This window comes from Idiotropiscis lumnitzeri, chromosome 10, assembly GCF_059441095.1.
Source record: "Idiotropiscis lumnitzeri isolate Australia: NSW breed Sydney's pygmy pipehorse chromosome 10, RoL_Ilum_1.0, whole genome shotgun sequence".
Lineage (NCBI taxonomy): Eukaryota > Metazoa > Chordata > Actinopteri > Syngnathiformes > Syngnathidae > Idiotropiscis > Idiotropiscis lumnitzeri.
In genome coordinates, this window is record NC_142400.1 from 7,561,356 (window position 1) to 7,581,720 (window position 20,365).

The following is a 20,365-nucleotide window of genomic DNA, read 5'->3' on the forward strand; positions in this document are numbered from 1 at the left end:
AAACAAAGACAAGAAATATATTTCCTACAGCTTATTTTAATAAACAAAGCTGTCAAATGGAGAAAAAACAAAGGTGAGTGTCGGAACAGTCCGGAGATGCTCCGAGTGAGCAAACAGTGACTCTAAACTGGAATGAGAGAAGTACATAAAAACGACAACAAGGAACTAAGAGAATGGAACAGCAGGACAGATGCAGTATTTTGTGCAACAGCATAAACACTTTGAAGAATATACAAGCGTTACTTCCACAAATCAGCGTGGTGCTCATTCACATTCTAAACGGTGAACATGTTTTCCTGTTACAGTGAAGACAATTTATGAATGAAATGAAGTTGTGAGACTGCTTTTCCATTGTTCAACAGTGACATCAAGAACAATTATGCAAAACTTCTAATTGCGCTTCCACTTTGACCGTTTCATATGGAAAGCCGTTTTATGCATTTATTCCATATCCTCGGGTCAACGTACTGGTACACACTTTGTCCTCACTATTAGGACAATTCGGTGCACTAGAATATCAAATAAACTCTCAAATGGCTTGAAATGTCTTACTAGTAATGACAAAAAGCGTTCCAGATCAAGGATATGAAATCAATCCCAAATGGCTTTCCATAGTTCCATCGACGGGTTGAGGATGAAGCAAGGCTCCATTAAGGGATGAAGAGATTATGAACAAACACATCAAGATTGAACGTTTTCAAATAAATAAATAGCTCCAAAGAAGACTCGCACTATACATTCTTCTCTGAGTGGTGGAATAATCATAAAATTCTTCTTTATAAAAGAAACATACAATTTTGTACATGTATTTACAAACAGAACCCAAAAAAGAAAAAATAAGACAGGAGGGAGAAAGCAAAGGCATTACGTGTTTTGTTTCTCTTCCTCACACATCCTTCAAGTCTAACATTCAAAAGGAGTTCATTTCAGTAGTTACGTTTTCAGGGAGCACTTCCTGGGCCAGCCCAAGTCCCTGAGTTGCTTCTTCTTCTTCTTCTTTTGAATTATTATTATCATTTTCTATTTCAGCCGCTAAGACCTCAGCCGGAGTCTGACTCACTGGTGTCCGAGGACGAGGATGACGAGGAGGAGGAAGAAGAGGACGAGTCTGAGCTGGAGCTGCTGCCGCTGAGGCGGGAGGGTTGAGTGTGCGCCTCGGCGGGGTTGGCCTTCTCCGCTGGAAAATGTTATACACGACACATAACACGATTAGGTTGACCGTACCGTGTTGTCACTGTCAGTTTTCATGGTTTTTTTTTTTCATAAAATTGGTCTACTATTGGTCTGTTCCCAAGTTATCTGGTATTTTTATTAACCAACAAAGTGTTGAAAATACCTTGAGAACAAATCTATTAACTCTTGAACGCTCAGCTGTCCGAGAAATGTTGTAAAATTCACTTATTTGGCTAAAAAAAAATGTTTTTTTACAACTAATAATCTATCTCCGTTGACCAATCTAGTGTGAGGCAGAATAATTAAATGCTCCTCCAAAACAAATAAATCCCATTTTACATCCATTCTATAGGTATTATTGTTGCATATCCAATTTTGTCATTTAAAAAAAATAAATAAATAAAACATTCACGTTAATGCGATGTCTGTAATGCGGAAACCTAATAAACAGAAAAATAAAATGGACATACAGTAAGTTTTTTTCACAGGACAGCAACAATATAAAATTTTAATAGTCCATACACTAATATAGCTATTTGAAATTAATACCTTTACGTATATAAAGCCCCACATCATATTTAATGTATAAACTTCTGAAGTATTATATTGACATGTTTGCTTTTTGAGCTGACCTTTGGGTTTTGTAGGTTTCTTGGCTGAGTTCAGCTGCCCGCTGACATCTTGCAGCCTCCGCTCCAGTTCCAGACGCTTCTCCAGGGTCAGCTCCTCTTTGGACTTGACCACGCCGCCTTTCTTCATTGCTAACGAGAGAACAAAAGCGCAAGAACAGGAGCCGTCAGGAAAAGAGTTGGCGAAAATAATCTTTTTTTTTTTTTTTTTTATTAATTATTTTATAGAGTATCCTGTCAATTAATTTCACCAATTGTGGTCTGACGATGATAATAACAATAATGATGATAATGTGTCAGATTTCTTTGGCGAAGATTGTCTCATCCAAATTGTGGTCTCATCGAACTGGTGTCATTTAAGCTAATTTAAAAACAGATATCCGGACTGGACACCTTTTGGATTTTACAAATAGGCTGCATCAGTCACGCGTGGTGCTTATCCTCTTTAGGGTGGCCGGTGATCTAGAGCCTATCCCAGTTCACGTTGGGTGTACACCATGGATGTGACTTTCACAGGCTCTACAAATTCTGCCCAAGAAAAGGGGCACATATGAAGTTGCAAAATGTACCTAGGTCGGTGTAGGGCTTGCGCGGCTTCTTCCGCAGACACGTCATGACGTAGCGCTCCAGTTCCTTCAACGTGGACGGCTTGAGCGTCTCAAAGTCGATCTCGATCTCCTCGGGGTTGGTGTCGCGCAGCGAGGGCTCCCGCGACTGGATGATGTGCACCACGCGGCCCAGTTTCTCGCCCGGCAGCTTGTTGATGTCCAGGCTCAGCTGCCGCTTCTCGTCGTACGTCATGGGCACGATCTCCTCTTCCGCCTCAGAATCGTAGTGCGGAAGCATGGCGGACGGAAGCGGTGGGTAGAAGGACTTTTTGGAACTCCTGGAGGAAGGTTTAATTCCAAACAAATCTCGTTTGTAGGCAGGTTGGTGATAGAATAGCTATGCACTATAATGTGTTAGCCTGACTTTGACGTTTAGCATTTAGCTAGCAAAATGTGGCTGGACAAAATGTTGTTGAACATTGTGGTGCTACTAACTTGCTGCTCTTGCTACTCTTCTTGGTCTGGCTCTTCTTGGTCTGCGATGTGCCGGCTCTCGACGTCTTGTTCTTGAGAATTTTAGTGGGCATGGTCCACTCCTCGGAGCCTGCTCGGTTCTTGGCTCCGCGGCTGCGCTTATCCGGCTTCCTGCGCTTCTTCTTCTCCTTCTTGTCCTTCTTCTCGCGCTTCTTCTTGGGCTTGACGATGGGGCCCTGGGAGAGCGCGGTGAGCTGCTCGTGCACAGCTCGGAGCTGTGTTGGAGGGAAAGAGACTGACTAAGTGGATGTGTGATGAAACATATACACTCTTGATGGTTGAGCATGTTTGTGAATAAACAGATACCAACTTACAAAAAAAAATACTTTACATACTTTTACACTTGATTCTTATATGACAATTTAAAAAAATATATTTTTAGAACGATTAGGCTACATCTCCTAGATATCATCGAAGTAATCGGTGGACCTTACCTGCGTGCATACTTGGTCCTGCAGCTCGGCCAGCCGGTGAGCTCTCTCTTCCTCGCTGTCTGAGCTGGGGCTGCTCTCGCTTTCCTCACTCTCACTGCTGGGCTCACTTTCAGACGTGGACGAGGAAGAGGATGACGAGGAGGATGATGATGAGGAAGAGGAGGTCGGGTGGCCGCTCAGGGACATGCTGGCATGGTCCAGCTGCGGCTCATCAGGCATTTTGGCGAAACTAAACTCAAACACGTCCTGCAAATGACACGCAAGGACCAGAGCATAAGAAATACATTGAACCATAAATTTGAAAGTCTGCCTAGCAACAAGTGATGCCATGCAAAGAGAGTATTATCCTGCAATTTTCCTGGTATAAGGGAAACTACACTTGTGGAGTTAATTAGATGCTCACTGACATGACGCCTCACGCACCAATCCTGCAACGGGTTAGACTACAATTGTTTTTGTAGTGGCGCTTGGACTTTGGAGGTTCCATTTTATGTCATCTATAAGCCTTCCACAGGGGTGGTCTTCATATCGCGCACTATGACTCGGGGGAGCACCAGGGCTCACCTGGAGCTTGCGGGCCATGCCCACCACGTCGTGGTCGGGCGGGTTGTACTTGTAGCAGTTGGAAAACATGAGGCGCACGTCTCCGGCAAACTGCTGCGCATCACGGTACTCGCGGCCGTCCATCTTCCTCTGCCGGCATAGTCACATGAGCACGGAGTTGGACATTTTCAACGAGGTTTCGGGAGGGGGGGCAAAAAAAATGCATTGTGACAGCCCATGATCATGAACAGGATGAGTGGGAAGGGAAATGGTTGAGAACGGGGAAAGCATATTGGGTGCAGTGGGGATGGAAATTTGTGTGTGGTATGGAGCATTTGAATTGCATTTTTAATATTTTATGGTTTTGGTTTCCATGTTTCGCCTCAGTCATTTTCTCAATTTTAGGACCAATCAATCGAATTAAGGTATCCATCAGGTTTGATCCATGGATGAATTTCTAACCTTTTGTGCATAGTATAACAAGCAACTGAATAACACTGAGGGATTACGGAACCACAAATTGGCATGCAAATGAAGTGAGATTGACAGGAGTAGTAGACTCATCGTAAAGAACAAGGAAGGAGTCACCTTGATGGTGCTGAGGTCCATAGGACACTTGATGATGTCGTGATAGTCGTGCAGCCCGAGCTCAGCGGCGTCCACGGGTTTGTAGAAGGGCCAGGCGTAGGCGGCGTGCTTTTTGGATAGCATGTCCTTGAGCAGCCCGCTGCAGTAACGCATGGGGAGGCTCAGCTTGCCTTTGCGCGAGGGCTGCAGCTGCACGCAGTCAGGCAGATCTTTCTTGGGCGGCTTGATGGGGCGCCCGCTGCCCACGCGCCGCCCCACCACCGACATCATGGGCTGCAGCAGTACGGGTCCGCCGGGGCTGTGGACTAGGCCCATGCCGGGCGGCGTCTCCAGAGTCATGCCGCCAATGCAGGCGATGGCGGTCATGGGGGAGTCGTGGACCTGTCCGCCGTGGCCTCCTTTGCCCAATCCCACCATATGCCCGTGTCCGTGTCCCTCAGCCGAAATGCCCACCGTCAAGCCCATGGTGGACGGAGTTGTGGTGTCCGCCTTGCGCTTAACGCCCTTTTTCTAACCCAAAAAAAAAAAAAAAAAACAGAACACCATTGAACGTCGCCATAGGAACCAAAACTAAGTCTCATGTCGCAAAATTCAGACGTCAATCTCGCGAGACGTCATCACAGTGAGCAACTAAAGGCTTAACGGCGCTTGCTTCTCCTCCATGCCGCCACAAAAGTGTACCTGCCTGCCTGCTATGGGATGAGAAAATGCAAAGAAACTCACCTCCCAAGATGACTGATAACCACCCTGCCTCACTCTTGCATCGGACACCCGGCATCAAGGAATACAATGAATTGTGCTTTTATTTAAGATTTTATTGCTTTTCACATTTATATGACAGGTGCAATGTATACATTGCCTGTAAAGTTCAAGTTTTTTATGGTGGCAGTACAACCCTGGCACAGTTTATTTGTATTTCGGAAAAACTGTTTCCAAACGGGGACTTTAAGATTTTCCACTGTACTAACTCATGCACTGCCTTCCATTCCAAAAGCTGAGTTCCCCAAATTGGCAGCTATTTTGACCGCTCTTTCAAGACACACAGAATATTGTGCTATGTGGTAATATAAGCACCAACGTGATCAAAAGAAGTCGATTCTCCTCTTTCACCAGAAAAATAAAAGTTTGGTTCCAACTTTTTCTTTGGTTTTATTAATGAGGAGTAGAACATGGGCTGGTTTCACCAACACACCAGTTTTCTGACAAAAAGTAGCGGGAATAAATGTTTGGTGAAAAGAAGGATGTCAAAAAGAATAGTGCTTTAGTGACACTTTGAACTATAAAATATATAAATATTCATTTATTCACATATATACAACTACGAAACAAGTCGTGAGCGACACCAACTCACTGCATGGCTCAAGCGGAACATCAGTGCCTTTTTTTCTTCTTTATTTTAATGCTGTTCATAATTCACCCCTTGAACTGTTTCCTATTTTTTCACGATCATGACAAACATTTTATACTTCATACTGTAACACGTACTCTGATTCTACCATACATGTACGTACTCTCTTCGAATGTGAGGTGCTTAAACTTTTGTATCTTCCAACGTAGTGGCATTTCTCTCCCTCACGATCGATGTGACAATCGGAGATTCTGCATTCACTAACACTGCTCAACCAAACTTCTTTGATGAAAAATAGCGGTAAAGGAATGATGAGGTGAGGGCAGAGATGCATTAAATCCGTTTTTTGTTTTTGTTTTTTTTTTTGCTACAATGCTGTACTTTTCCAAAGCTACATTTAAGTTCACTTTTAAGAGACAACCTATAATTTACTAAATTATCAATTTACTCGAATGGAAAGTTTCCACCTTTGAAATGTCTTACAACTTTGCAACCGTACCTTGGTGGTGGGCTGCATGGGAGGTAGGCCCATGATGGTGGCTGGCGGCAAGCTCTTGGTCAGCACCGTCTGCGGCGAACTGGCCTGCATGGACTCGCCCGTGTCCGAGGAGGACGGCGAATAGGCCGACTGCGACACGGCCGGCACCTGCTGCGCCCGCATGGCTGACGGACACACAGGGAAAGACAACGTGGGTCAGCACCGCGTCAGCGACGCAAGTGGCCACTCATGGTCACGGGCCGGGGAGACACGCACGGCTCGTCCTGCGGCTGCGTCCCTGGCTGCTCTTCCTGCGGGGAGCGGGCGCAGGGAGCTCCACCTCCTCCTCGGGCATCTGCGCCACCTTCTGGAGGAAGATCTTCTCCAAGGACTGGGCCATCAGAACTATGTCATCGGTAGGCTAGAAGGCAGTGCGCATCCACATTAAGACACCACAAAAGAATTAAGTAAGTATATTAGACATTACCAACCTATGTCTTTGTAAAACACCATCTAAGATTTTATGGATAGTGCTGCAACCATACAAATCTAAGTGAAGGATTATTTGCTAAAAAGAAAAATTATAAATTTGAAGATTAAATATCTTGTCTTTATATTGTATACAATTAAAAAAAGTTGAACATGATTTGCAAATCATTGTATTCTGTTTCCAACTTCATTGGAATTGCTTTTTTATTTATATTTAATTGATCATCTAGCTTTGCTAGTGACAGGCAGAATAATCAAATGTGCTTTCATGAGATAGCATGAGGAACAATGAAACTGTGTATCCATCTGTTACCAATCGCACATCAAAATTCATCATGGCGGTCTGTGAGTACATCATCATTGTGTTCAATTAAACAGGCCCAGATTCAACATTATTTTGGTAGACTGGCACCTGTGCGGGCGCAACCCAATTTTCTTCCCTACACAAGTCTAGTCTGGTGTGTTTTGGGGAAATGTGGAGCCTCTCTGAGTGTTTTGGCGCACGGAGTTGCCTCACACCCAACGAATCCGACAATTTGGTAATAGAAAATATTCAGGGATTGAATAAAAAATAGACGTATTGTCCTTTTCATTCCCGGACAATGGTCAGATACGCTACGCCTCACTGTCACACCCCCACATCTGCAAATTTAGTTATAAAAAGTAGATTAGATTTTAGACTCTGGAAAAGCAGGTCTAACTCATGGCACAGAGGTGGTGTTATACGATTTTGGCATATTTGATCAAGGCACAGGCAGACAAATTCGGCACTCCGCGGGTAAGTGGTGGACGTCACCGGATTTTATTCATAAATACCAGCATGGCACTACCCTGATGAATCATTGTAGAAATCCATTCATTGAACAAATTCTAATAATTATCATCTTAAAAATATTTTATCAGCACCAGTACTATAGAATTAAGAATTATCATTAGTGGTGACAGTTCAAGGGTGGAATTATCTGATACATTTCCTATGGGAAACATTTGTTTGAACATGTAATTGCTGAGGCCCACCTTGTTGTAGATGTAGCAGTTGGTGAACATGGTGTTGAAGTCCTGGATGCACTCGCTGGCACAGCGATAGAAGTTGTTCTCCAGGCGCTTCTTGATGGTGCCCATGTCCATGGGCTGCTTGATTATCTTGTGGTAGTCCTGACACAGAGTGAAGAGAGGTGACATTTACAACACATTTCTTTTTAGATTTATAAAACAGTTTTTAAGATGCCGTCTAACATTTCTGTACTAAAAGGATTGCAACAGTGAGGACAATTCATTGATTTTTGTTCTAGACTGAAGACATTTTAGATAGACATCCAATGATTAATACGAGACAGGTGATCAACAGTTCATCTTTTACTACCAGGTGTTAACATTGGAACACCAAATCTTTACGGGAGCAAACGTATTGGAACAAACTAAAGAAGGATGAGGACATTTCAAGGGTATGATGTTGATTGCACCTTTAAATTGTGAAAATGTCTTCATGGGCAAAACCCAAATCACAGACACTCAGATTCTAAAATTATTAGCGTGATAAAGCGGCTAGTAAATTGTAAGGATGGAATGGTACCTTGCACCTCTGGTGCCAGAATATCAGAAAAAAATTGTTAATCTGTTCCTGCAATTTACTAACCTGTTAACTAATCTGTTATCACAGTTTAGTGATCTGTACCCAGTTTACTAATCTGTTCCCACGGTTCACTAATCTGTCAGTAAAGAATATTTTTTTCTCATAGCCTGGCCCCAGAGGGGCTCCATAAATTGGTACCGCTCATGAGACTACACGGGACAATACGCCCTAGGATCAGTTTTTTGGTTTTACAATTGACATTGCACCTAGCAGTGTGTAAGTCTTGTGTGTGCATGTTCCACTCCCCTCTCACAGTTGTAACTGCATCTGGCTTCAAAGTGAAGCTCACAGTCACGGGAGAACCACAAGCACAAGTGAGGGATTTGTGATGCAACAATTTAGAGAAGAACCAACTTCATTCTACTCTCCAGTGTGGAACAATTTCAGTTTCACCCTTGAATACAATGATGAGGGTCAAGACTGTTGACACACATTTTACTGACTATAAGCAGTGCTTGAAACAGGACCCGTCCTTTTGAGGAAACAAGCAAAATGAGCAAGATTCCCCTGTGTTCGTATCCTGATAGAAGACAGAACAGTAGAGCGACTTGAAGAGGTTGACCCAAAAAGTTGGGTCAAACTGACCCAAGTAGTAAAACAATACATTTTGGACCCAAATTGGGTTATTTTTGACCCAACTGTTTTTTAGAGTGTATAGCCAACCTGCAATCTCTGGTCTCATATTAATCTTTTGCGACACGAGCAGAAACATAAGAACTGACCCCACTGTCCCAATACTTTTGAAGGAGAGTGTACAAGTGCAATTCTCACAGGCAAATTGAGCCTGTGCGCGTCCACTGGCTCGTGGAAGGGCCACGCAAAGTGATGTTTCCAAAGGCACTTGAGCAGGGTTTTCTGGAGGTACTGCAGCTGGTTAGTGGCGCGGCCCTGCCGGGACGGGTCCCTGACGGCAGGCTGCGGAGTGGCGGGCGGACCCGGCGGGATGGTGTGAGGCAGCGAGGGACTCTCAAAGTCCTCATAGAGCAGAGAGGGCTTGCGGATACGCTTGCCAGTGCTAGTGTGCGGGTCCATTGCGCCGCAGGACAGCCCCACTGCAGTGCTGTTGTGGAGAGCAGCAGACATCCACACATGTGGGATACAGTCAACTGGAGAAACAGTATGCACTTGGACAGATGACAAAAAACCCGCCAAAAAAAGAAAATAAACATGAACAACGCTTATTAACAAATGTATTACACGCAGCACCCAAGAAAGATTGATGCTACAGCGATCCAAAAAAATAAAAAAGCATTGGTAACACATTTCTGGTACTGCGCTGGTTAATGTGGCTATGTAATATATTTTGCAGAGGCTCTTTAACCCAAATGATTTTGTAATGTTAAATTTTATAAATATTGTTACGCAGAAATGGCCACTAGGAAAATAATATGGCTCAAATGCAATGAAAAAAATTTGTCATTTCCAAATTCATGTCTTAAAATATATTGATAGTAAGACTGACTAATTTAAATGGTATCTTTTGGTTTTATCAGGGCTACTTTTGGCCAACTTTAGAATGAGAAATTGCATTTTAATACCTTATGTTCTTTTTGTGTCAAATAGCTTTTATTCTAATTGGGTAAACATTGCTTGATTGTCTGGGACGTGCTCACGTGGTGTAGCGTGTCCGTCCCGCCCTCCATTTGTGTTTGTAAACATTGTCTCAGGACGAAAAGGACGGATTGTGGCGGATCATTATCGCTTAGAATCGTCAATTCACATTTACTTCTTATTATTTTAAACAAAACTTCGTACTGTTCAAATAAACTCGGGAAGTTAACGACAGCCCGCCAATTCACCCCCCAAAAAATATCCCGCATCACCGGCAAAAGATAACGGCCAAGGAAATTAATAAATATACGCCTGAGACGACATTTAAAGTTGCAAACTTTCAATCGGATGAAATAAGGGAAATTAATAGAACAGGGGCTGTCCTGGTTTGACTCGGCAGGGTGACGAATGAATGGGGGGCGGTCAGTCGAGGACGTGGAGTTAGCCAGGGGTTCTGTCACTAGACTGTCAAGCATCCCCGCACCAAATCCCTCCAAGAAGAGGAAACATGCGCCTTGACGACGTAGACGTCTTCGTTCAATGCCGCCAACTTAAATAAGGGACCCGTTGCTAAGTAACACTGACAGCTAGCTAGCAGGAAGAGCTAAACCTGGATAGCTAGCAACGGTAACTAAGCACATTATGCTGTCACGCCAAGGCAAACATTAGAGATGGAAATATTCACTAATGAATAAAAAAAAAACATATTTCACCTTTCGTGAGGCGAACTAAGAGCCGCTTCCATCGATTTAGGTGTTTTGCAGCTATCCAATTGGGGAGAAGGAAGAAAGAAAGGAGGGGATGAAGAAAAAGCCGCTTGTCCGCTGTCACAGCGGGTGGGCGCCAAATGACCGCTTGCAGCTCCTCCGCGAAATGGCGCCCAACCACTTCCGCTTTGGCCAATATATATGCACACGCACGTCGAGAACACCCACTTCCTGTCAGGTGACCAGCCTCGCCACGAGTAGATTGGCTCGGCGTGGCGTCTACAGTACGTCACACAGCCCTGCCGACATCACAATTGACGTAAGCGTCAGGTCGCTGCTGTAGTGATTAGCAATAAGAAAAACACTGACATTTTTTATGCCTTTTTCCTGTAAAGCATTAGTTGTAAATACACAGAAAAAATTTTCCTGTTTGAATGCGCCTTAATTTTTATATTCATTGACTTTTTTTGTGGGGGCGGGAACTATTTTATTTAATAGCGATATCACACTTTATCTACTAATCGGATTTCCTGATATCATATATTAATTTATTATTGATGACTGATTTTTTTAACCGAATACGTGATATTGTTGTATTTTTAGTTAATTGACTCAATAAAATAAAAGTGTTAACGATACCAAAAGTTACTTGTGGAACTTTACCATATATCATTTTGTACTGCATTTGTATTATCCTGGTCTCAACTTGACGTCTTTATCTATCTCTATATGCCATGTACATTATGTATAGTATGTGACACAAAATCAGTTTTTTTTAAATGGGTTGATGATACCTCAAGGAGTGTATTGACACGTTACAAAAACTGTGTTGACACTGTATTGATGGTGTTGCTCACTCAATAGTGACCTCTGCTGTAGATCTAAAACAATTGCAGGTATACAAAATAAAAATAAGATGGAAAAACTGGCATGCTGTAAACCCAACATAAGCCTGTAAAATAATATCAAATCATAATTCAGTTCCTAGTGTTTTACTTAAAATGTGATCTTGTCTTTGCATAATTTCATTTATTTATTAATTAAGTGAGTGAAATTAAATATTCACAGCAAGCCTTGCATTGAATTGGAATTAAAAAAAATGTGAGCCAGAAGAAACAATAGAATAAAAAAGTGGCTCGCTACACACGTCATTTTCATTGCACCTCCTTCTTCACCAGCTGAGCATAGAGCTGGTTATTTTCCAGCAGCTGGTGGTGGCTGCCCTCTGCCTCGACAATGCCGTCACGTAAGACGACGATGTGGTGGGCCTTCTCCACCACGTTCATTTTGGTGGAGATCAGAAGCACGGTGCGATTGTTGAGGCGTTGGTTCAGCAAAGCCTGGTACACCTGTGGTGCACAACGACCACAACACACATAGCACAAGCTGTGGATTTCTTTGATCTCTAATTAAGTTGGCTCCACTGAAGATGACAAAGTGTTTTATGAATTATCACGTAGGGATAGTTTACAACAGGGCTGTCAAACACATCTTAGCTCAGGGGCCACATGGAGGAAAATCTTCTTGTGGGCCAGATTAAACTCGTTTGCGGGCCCGATCCAGCCCGCGGGCCACATGTTTGACACCACTGCTATACAACTACAGATCATATATGTATGTTTGGTTTATTAAAAACATGTATCTGAGGACAGTTGACAATTCCCAAATAATCTTTGATTTTTTTTTTTAAACAACCCATTTCCAAACTGTACCTGATCTTTACAAACCTTAAGAACGCCAACCCTGCTGTCCTACATTTAACACGCAGAAATAGCCAAGAAGGGTTAGATGGCCCATGTATGAAGGGTTTTACCTGATGTTCGTTTTCGGTGTCCAGGTCACTGGTGGCGTTGTCTAGTACCAGGATTGTGGGTTGTCGAATTAAGGCTCGGGCAATGGCAATACGTTGCTTCTGACCTCCAGATAGCTGTCCCCCTTTCTCGCCGGCATCTGAACAACAGAGCTGTAACTGTTATCACATTACCAGCATTGACTTGAAAAAAACAGGTGATTGGAAGTTGTGGAGACATTCTGGGAATTTTCCATATACATAGGGGTCAACCTGGAATTTCCAAACTTTCAAATCATAATTGGAAACTTGAATAATGCTGTAATGTATTTTTGCAAAATATTTAATTTCTCATTGAAAGTTTTTGGAAACTTTCATTTTAAATGTTTCTCCTCTTCACAAATGAGTGGCCGCACCTGTGTCGTAGCCCTTAGACAGCCCCATGATGAAGTCATGGGCGCTGGCCAAACGGGCGGCCTTGTACATGTCCTCGTCGCTGGCCTCTGGGCAGCCGTACTTGATATTCTCTCGCACGGAACGGTCAAACAGGGCACAATCCTGGCTCACCACCGAGATCTAAGTGCAGAGGTGGGAAGTCAGTTAGTTGAAGAAGAGCATGCATTTATGACGACGACAATTCGCTAAAGGGTAAATTGTATTTTTCATCATTTGTCTTTATTTGTTTTCTCCGCCTTTCCGTCAAAATGTCTTTTCGTGATACCATTCTATGGCGCAAAAAAAAAATGTTTAGGACCTAGCAACTGAAACTGTGCTGTTGCTTTTTGAGACCAAAAGGCGCACTTAATTCAGCCACTACCAGTCGAGTAAAAAAAAAAAAAGGATCTTTGACGTCTTTAGCCGTCAATGGCAGTGCACGAGTTAAAAGTATTACATATTCTGCAAAATGCGGTGCATCTTGTGTGTGCCCTGTGTTCCAAAATCCGTAAACGTTGTGTGACTTCGATGAGCACCTGTAACTGAGACGACGCTTTTTAATAAGATACGCCTTATGGTTGTGAAAATGTTAATTGAATAAAAGTGAATTTCGTTCAACTCCTACGCAGGATCCCAAAAAGATGATCCCACTCACCTGCTGCCGAAGATAATCGTCTTTATAACTGTTCAGTGGTTCTCCGTCCAGAAGAATTTGTCCGCTTTGGGGCTGATAGAACCGATCCAGTAGCTTGACACAGGTGGACTTCCCGCCTCTGTTGAGCCCCACCAGCGCAGTGATCTGCCCCGGTTTCATATCCAGGGACACGCCCTGGTGCAGAAAGGACAACGTTTACGTCACTCAGGACTAAAGTGTCTTTGGAAATTATTTGAAAAAAATATATGATTTATGTCTGTTGGAGATTTTCTTTTATGTTGGGTTTGCCGTTTACAATGTTGACAAAAACGCATACATTAGGTCTGCTACGGGATTTGAATATGTCTTTGATGTTGATTAAAAGTCATTAGGTTCATTGCAGACTAAATAGTTTTTGATCAATTCTAAAATGTTTTTCAAGTTAATGAAAAAAAATTTTTTATATGTTTGAAGACTCAAAAATGTCTGACATTTAAGATTCAAAAACGATTTGATCTTTGCAAATAAACACGATCTGAGGATTCAAAAGACTGTTTGTGTTAAGGTTAAAAAAAAAAGGTTTTGCTGAAGATTCAAGTGTCTTCAATGTTCATGAAAAGGAGTTTGATAAAGTCACTGAAAATTAGTCTTTGCTCTAAATAAAAACTTTAGGATCATTGGATATTCAAAAGTGTATTTGATCTCTATGCAAAAGGAACAAAGTAAATTCATAGAAAATTCATCTTTCAGTACTTGAGAATATTGAAAATTGTCTTTGATGTCAAAGACACCGTTTGTTGATTTGTGGAAGATTAACAAATATATGTTTGATGTTTGAGGAAAAAAATAGTTTAGTTTAAGATAAAAAAAATCAAATAATTATTTTATATTTAAAAAAGTATTTATTCAATTATAAAATCAATTAAACTCATTCACTACTAGCTGAGTAAAAGAGGATCTATGACGTCTTTAGTCGTCAATGGCAGTAAATGAGTTAATATCCATTGAAGATTTGATTTTATATTTAAGCAAACTTGGATGTGGAGAAACAGATTCTTTGAAGACTCATAATTTTTTTTTTATTATTTATTTATTTATTTATTTGTTTATTTATTACAAAAGCATTTATGTTTGGTTGTCGAAGTTCACAAATTGTGTTTAATATCTTTGTTAAAAAAAGGGTACATTTATTGCGCTCAAACGATCTTTCCGAAAACAAGTCAGTTGTAACTAACCTTGAGGATGACACTGTCCGTATCGTTGGGGTAGGAAAACGTAATGTTTTTGAACTGAACGTGTCCCTTCAAGCATTTGGGGGCCAAGGTTCCTTCTGGGGGTATTTGAGGCTTCCGATCCAAATACTCAAAGATCTTCTGCGAGCCTCCAACAGCCTTCTTCACCTCCGGGTATGAATGCATTAAGGCCTGAAGAATTTTCATGATTATTCGCTATTTCTAATGCATATGAAACGCTTCATTTGAATTGATAGCTCACATCCACAACAGAAGCAAACTGAAGCTCGTAGAGGATGAAGGAGACAAGCTCTCCACTGCTGACCGACCCACGGGTCACTAGCACGCCTCCGTAGTACAGGATGCACATCTTCACAACCAGAGTGGTCATCTGGGGGAAAAAAAACAGCATAGAGGCTTTGAAATATTTAATAGTGTTAATTGAGATTTCAACAGGTTTGTAGAATCATCAACATTTTCTACAGTTTTTATGAATACATGATAAAGTTTTTTGTTTCTGAAAATCTAGTCTGGGTCGTCTACCACTTGTCCATCGACTGTCTCTCTACCTGGTACGGCGGCTGCACTGAGGCAGACAGAGTGAGGCTCCAGAGGAGAGTCAAAACAGCGCAGAGGATTATTGGCTGCCCTCTCCCCTCTCTGTCGGACATCTACACCTCAGCAGAGCTCTCAATATCGTTAAAGACGATACTCAACCGAGCTCACACCTGTTCGACCTGTTGCCCTCTGGCAGGCGCTACAGGTGCATCAAATCAAAGACTAACAAACTGAAAAACCATCTCCATGCTGAACTCTCAGAACGCAGAACAGTGACATGTGTTTTTATTTTTCCAATTTCGTATTCATTTCCTATTTAATTATTTAATCTTTAATTAATCTAATATATATATATATCTATATATATATATATAAATTATTGTTGTATTGCACTGGAGCACTGGAGCAGGGAGCTCTCTAATCTTGTTGCACAATGACAATAAAGGGCATTCTGATTCTGATTCTGAAGGGCGTTTAATCTTTACAAAACATGTATTTGAGTGATGAAGTGAGATTTTGAATCAGCCATTTTGATGAATGCTGACATGGTGAAAATAGTTGCCCGCAATTTATCGCCGTTCTTTCTGGATTGCTCATCTGTACATTTTTTGTTGCTGTTGTGTGACATGCGCTTTATAAATAAAGTAGTATTGTGTTTTTTTTATTTTTTTACATAAAAATGAATGTTGAATTCATTTTATTTATTAATGCTGTATTTGGGCTTTCTGAAAATGTGTACTTTAGGTCCAATGAAAAATTGGATTAAAAACGTGTTTGGTGTATTGACAGTGTGGCTCAGACAGAAAGTGAGTCAAAGTGTAATGAGACAAGTGCGTGATCCTCACACTGTTGGCCGAAGTCGTGCTCGCATATGCCGCCGCCTCGATCTTGTTCAGGTCGTACAAGTCCTCCATGCAGCGCTTGTAACGTTCCGTCTCACCGTCCTCATTGGCAAAACTCTTCACCGTCTTAATGCAGGAAAATGTTTCTGTAGCCACCTGATTGGCCTTAGCCAGAGACTCCTGAGTCTTCACTGATATTGTCTACAAAATATTGAAAGATAGAGAGCAAATTGGGACAGAAAGAAATACACTCTCAGTTAGTTTTTTTTTTTTTTTTTTTTTTTTTTTATCGTCGCCGTTTACCTGGCAGAGGCGAGCGGTGAACTTTGGCAAGACCCAGATGATGGGCAGCCCCATAGACGTCAGCAGCGACAATTTCCACGACTGCCTGACCATGAAGAAGAACAAGAAGAGCATGCGACCCGTATACCACATGAGCAGGCTCAGCCTCGAGCTTAGAGCCTCGCTCATGGTGTTGGTGTCTGTCGTGATGCGCGACACCAGCTCACCTGCAACAGCAAAAGACACCTTCACTTACAAGTTTAATTTGTTCTGGGACCGAGATTTGCAACTCACTTTACACATACATAACATAAATTTTCCCCACTGAAATTAATTGAAATTCCATTAATTCATTACAAGATCCAGCCCCAAAAACACTACAACACTTTTATTTGTCAGGTGATTTAAAAAAGAAAAGAAAAAAACAGCACTATATTGTATAAAAACATGTTAAAAGAAAATGTAAATAAATAAAATTGTTTTACAGCAAATCAAAAACACAAAATCATACATTCTTCATGCCTTTCAATGAAAACAAACGTAGTAACATCGCGCCGCCTTCAGTCAATGCGTGCGCGCTCCCGCGACAGGGGATACAGATTTTTTCGGGGGTAAGTACTTTGGCACGACACCTCCGTTCACGAGCTCCACCAACCCGGGCATCAAATTGGTACCATTTAATGTTATACAAGGACATTGAGTTTGATTGCATTGATATAAGGGTGAATTAGATATTGTAATTTGGCTGAATAATTACTTCCAAGAATATTAAATGTGTATTCTTGCTAATTGAATATTCATGGTGTTATTGTGCCTAAGTAATTGTCATTATTGCATGTCAATTTCCCTCAATTATTATAATGATAAGCGAAGAGTAAAATTATTTGATTGTTAATTTGGTAAATAGGTCATCCCCTCAGGTAAATATACAGTCCTCTATAGGCTCCGGCACAATGTATATGTTTAAAAATACAATGTTGAATTTGTTTTTTTTTCTGTGTCAGGTTTACAGTTAACCTGGACTGAGATTGACAAACAACTAGACGATTTTGTTCTTTTAATACGTTTAAGGGTGTTTTAATAAACTGGAATGTTTTTAAAGTATGCGATTCGGGCAAAAACGTGCTGTTGTTTTTTTTTTTTAAACCTACACATCACAGATTTTCACCGATCGTGGGAGGGTCGGGAATGGAAGAATTAGGAATAACCTGTGGAGGTGGCATCAAAGAAGGCGATGTCCTGTTTGAGTACAGCCTTGAAGACATCTCCCTGTACTGCCGTGTGAATGTTACTCATGGTGACGTTGTATGTCAGGTCCCCGATGAACTCCAGCACCGCACTGGAACAAAACAAGAGTAAAATCTCTTCAAATGTTCACGCACAAATGGTTAAAAAAAAAAAATCCCAGTTTTTACCTGACAGCAGTCATGACTGCAATAATTGTGATGGCCTCTGTGAAAGCATCAGGCGCCCCCTGGTTTTGGATCCAGTCGGTCACGTGACCGGTGTACAGAGGGACCGCCATCTCACCTGAAAACAACCACACGTGTCAATCACCAGGGAGAACACACACATTCAGTGCAATGTAAAGAAAAATGTGCGAATGCAAATCCACACAAATGTTTTTTTTTTTAAGACTCAAAAGAGTCTGTGAATGAATGAAAGAACTTACAAAAGGAGGAGAAGCCCACCAAAAGCAGCACAGCAACAAAGCAACGAAGGTGAGGCCGCATGAAGCCTATCAGTCTCCTCAAAGGCGAAGTGGCGGCCTTTTCGGGTTCCCTTTTGCTGCTCTTTGGCCTCCATAAAGATGACACGGAGTGACACAAAGACAAAAGCAAAGACTGGACGTACTGCGTCCAATAGATCCACGACACCACCGTTACCAGGTAACCCTGAAACAGCTGAACAAACGTTATCATCGTCAGTCTCTTTGACACATTTAGAACCTGCTCTCTAAAATGACAGGAACCTTTACTTTGAATGGAAATCTAGTTCAAAACCACATTTACACCTAAAGTTCCAGAAACGTATCATTCTTGGTCTCTTGATTGGAACAAAAAGCATTCCATTTTTAGCTCCCAGAATTTGAAGTACCAAGAATTGAAGGTTTGTGGACGTTTCAAAGTTACACATGGCTTGGATTCCAGATTTTAGTTTAAAAAGTGTGTTTATTTCTCACCCTTTCCCAAGAGTGCCACCCCCACATCTCCTCCTCAGCAGCCCAGCCTAGAGCATGGAGAAGAGTCACATGCAACGGAAGGTGCAAGCAGAGGACCAGGATACTCTGGAGAGCCCCGAAGCCTCTGACCCACGAGGGACCGCCGGGAGGGAGCAGCAGCAGGAGGAGAAGGAGAATAGCCCTGGTGAACTCTCCTCCCCATAAGGCGACGAGTGGCGGGCATGGGAAAAAGAGGAAGAATTGTGGCGACAGCAGCATGGCGCGCAAGACACTCAGAACGCACACGTCTGCGCATGCAAAGAGCAACAGGAACAAAAAGGCTCCAACTTTGGACATGTCTGCACACAGAAGAGATCATCTTAAGTCACATTATTAGGGACACCAGCATATTAAAATACAATATAATACAATTTCATTTATATATGAACCGCAATGTCGTATTTTATCGTATACTGTAGCACGACAACATGGACCACACAGGAAAATTAATAATTTTGTATTTTTAATATGACAAAAAATAATTTGGTTATCAGTTACTGTAAATCTTTTGTATAGTTATATGTCATTATTATTACAGAAAAATATTTATATCATGTTTACATTTTCAACAAGAACAAATAATATTCGTATGTTTTTTCAATTTTACTTAGTATACAGAATTATTTTTCTTTTTTACAAAACACGTTTTGTATTAAATATTTGTTTAATTAATGGACCTTTATGACTGTATTATTACAAAAGAATCATTTGCTTGTAGTTGAATTTTTGTATTTTATCAACATGATAGTATAAATATTATGACTATGTTATTGTCATTCCTATTAAGGGAAAATAAATGAATGGCATTTGAACAAGATAACATAAATATGACTATTATAAATTATATATGATTATATTATTATTACAGAAAAATAACGTGAATATCTTTAATGTGCTCAAAGAATTGTATTTTTTATCATTACATAATTATTTTGATTATCACGATAATCATATATTGCATAAGGAAAACTAGTAGTTGAGTAAAATCTTTTTTATAATCATTATTTTTTTTTTATCATTTTAGTGCGTTTTCATTGCAGCTAAAATGGACGCGCTTTTCACTTTCACATTCAACACCAAAACCAAGTCCTGAAGATCTTCACCTAAACCAAAATCATAATCAGAATTTCGCAATGATCGACATGTATAAAAGTGTCATTGCAAAACCGGCGAAGAAATGGGAAAACAATCAGTTGAGACTCAATTCAACTATTCTGTGTGCGCTGTACTTACTGAACATCAAATCTCACGTCACAGTCATCAAATCAGAACAGTCTTCAGGGTTCAAACTAAACCCTCAATAGAATTTCATTCGTTAATATTGTGTCAAGAATAAATATTTACATTCGAAAACAACTCATTCTCAAGTGACTGATCCCCGTGTCACAGTGAAAGTGAAAGCAAGCATTCGGCGGATCGGTTCTGAACTCAGCAGTAACCGCCTGCTACGGCATCATCACTTGGACAAACTACGTGGTAAAAAAAGTGGTGTTACTTTTTTAGTCCAATTATTTTTCCTATTTAAGGTCCTGCTTCTCTCGCATACTCACTGTCGCAAATTTCCTTTTAAATAATTTTCCACCTTTGTGCTGTATTAGAGATTATATTCCTAAAAGATATCCGGCATATACAATTTGACATCAATCTACTGCATAAAAAAGACGCAAATAGCTAGCTAGCTACGCAGCTCGGTAAATATGGCTAACTATTGCTATTA

At 41.2% G+C, this 20,365-nt stretch overlaps 2 protein-coding genes across 4 annotated transcripts; both read right to left on the minus strand.

Annotated features, from left to right (window-relative positions):
• Positions 1-758: 758 nt before the first annotated feature.
• Positions 759-10,906, minus strand: LOC148328893 (bromodomain-containing protein 2-like). Of its 2 annotated transcripts, XM_088306955.1 has the most exons (12): positions 10,662-10,906; positions 9,169-9,457; positions 7,782-7,919; positions 6,552-6,696; positions 6,297-6,460; positions 4,450-4,959; positions 3,883-4,011; positions 3,319-3,564; positions 2,846-3,099; positions 2,372-2,688; positions 1,806-1,934; positions 759-1,177 (listed from the first exon to the last, which is right to left on the minus strand). In XM_088306955.1, exons 1-12 carry the CDS (start codon positions 10,691-10,693, stop codon positions 1,041-1,043), a joined length of 2,490 nt encoding a protein of 829 aa, XP_088163081.1. In that variant the 5' UTR covers positions 10,694-10,906; the 3' UTR covers positions 759-1,040. The 2 variants fall into 2 exon arrangements, with proteins under 2 accessions (XP_088163081.1, XP_088163080.1); XM_088306954.1 differs by lacking the exon at positions 3,883-4,011 and having other exon boundaries at positions 10,662-10,834.
• A 725-nt stretch (positions 10,907-11,631) lies between these two features.
• On the minus strand, positions 11,632-20,082 carry tap1 (transporter 1, ATP-binding cassette, sub-family B (MDR/TAP)). 2 transcript variants are annotated; one of them, XM_088307595.1, is made up of 13 exons: positions 19,882-20,082; positions 18,610-18,656; positions 18,100-18,331; positions 17,843-17,957; positions 17,636-17,766; positions 16,449-16,654; positions 16,149-16,346; positions 15,008-15,136; positions 14,749-14,937; positions 13,535-13,708; positions 12,861-13,020; positions 12,469-12,605; positions 11,632-12,004 (listed from the first exon to the last, which is right to left on the minus strand). In XM_088307595.1, the coding sequence occupies exons 1-13, from the start codon at positions 19,886-19,888 to the stop codon at positions 11,810-11,812; spliced, it is 1,920 nt and encodes a 639-aa protein (XP_088163721.1). In that variant the 5' UTR covers positions 19,889-20,082; the 3' UTR covers positions 11,632-11,809. The 2 variants fall into 2 exon arrangements, with proteins under 2 accessions (XP_088163721.1, XP_088163719.1); XM_088307593.1 differs by having other exon boundaries at positions 18,610-18,947.
• Positions 20,083-20,365: the final 283 nt, after the last annotated feature.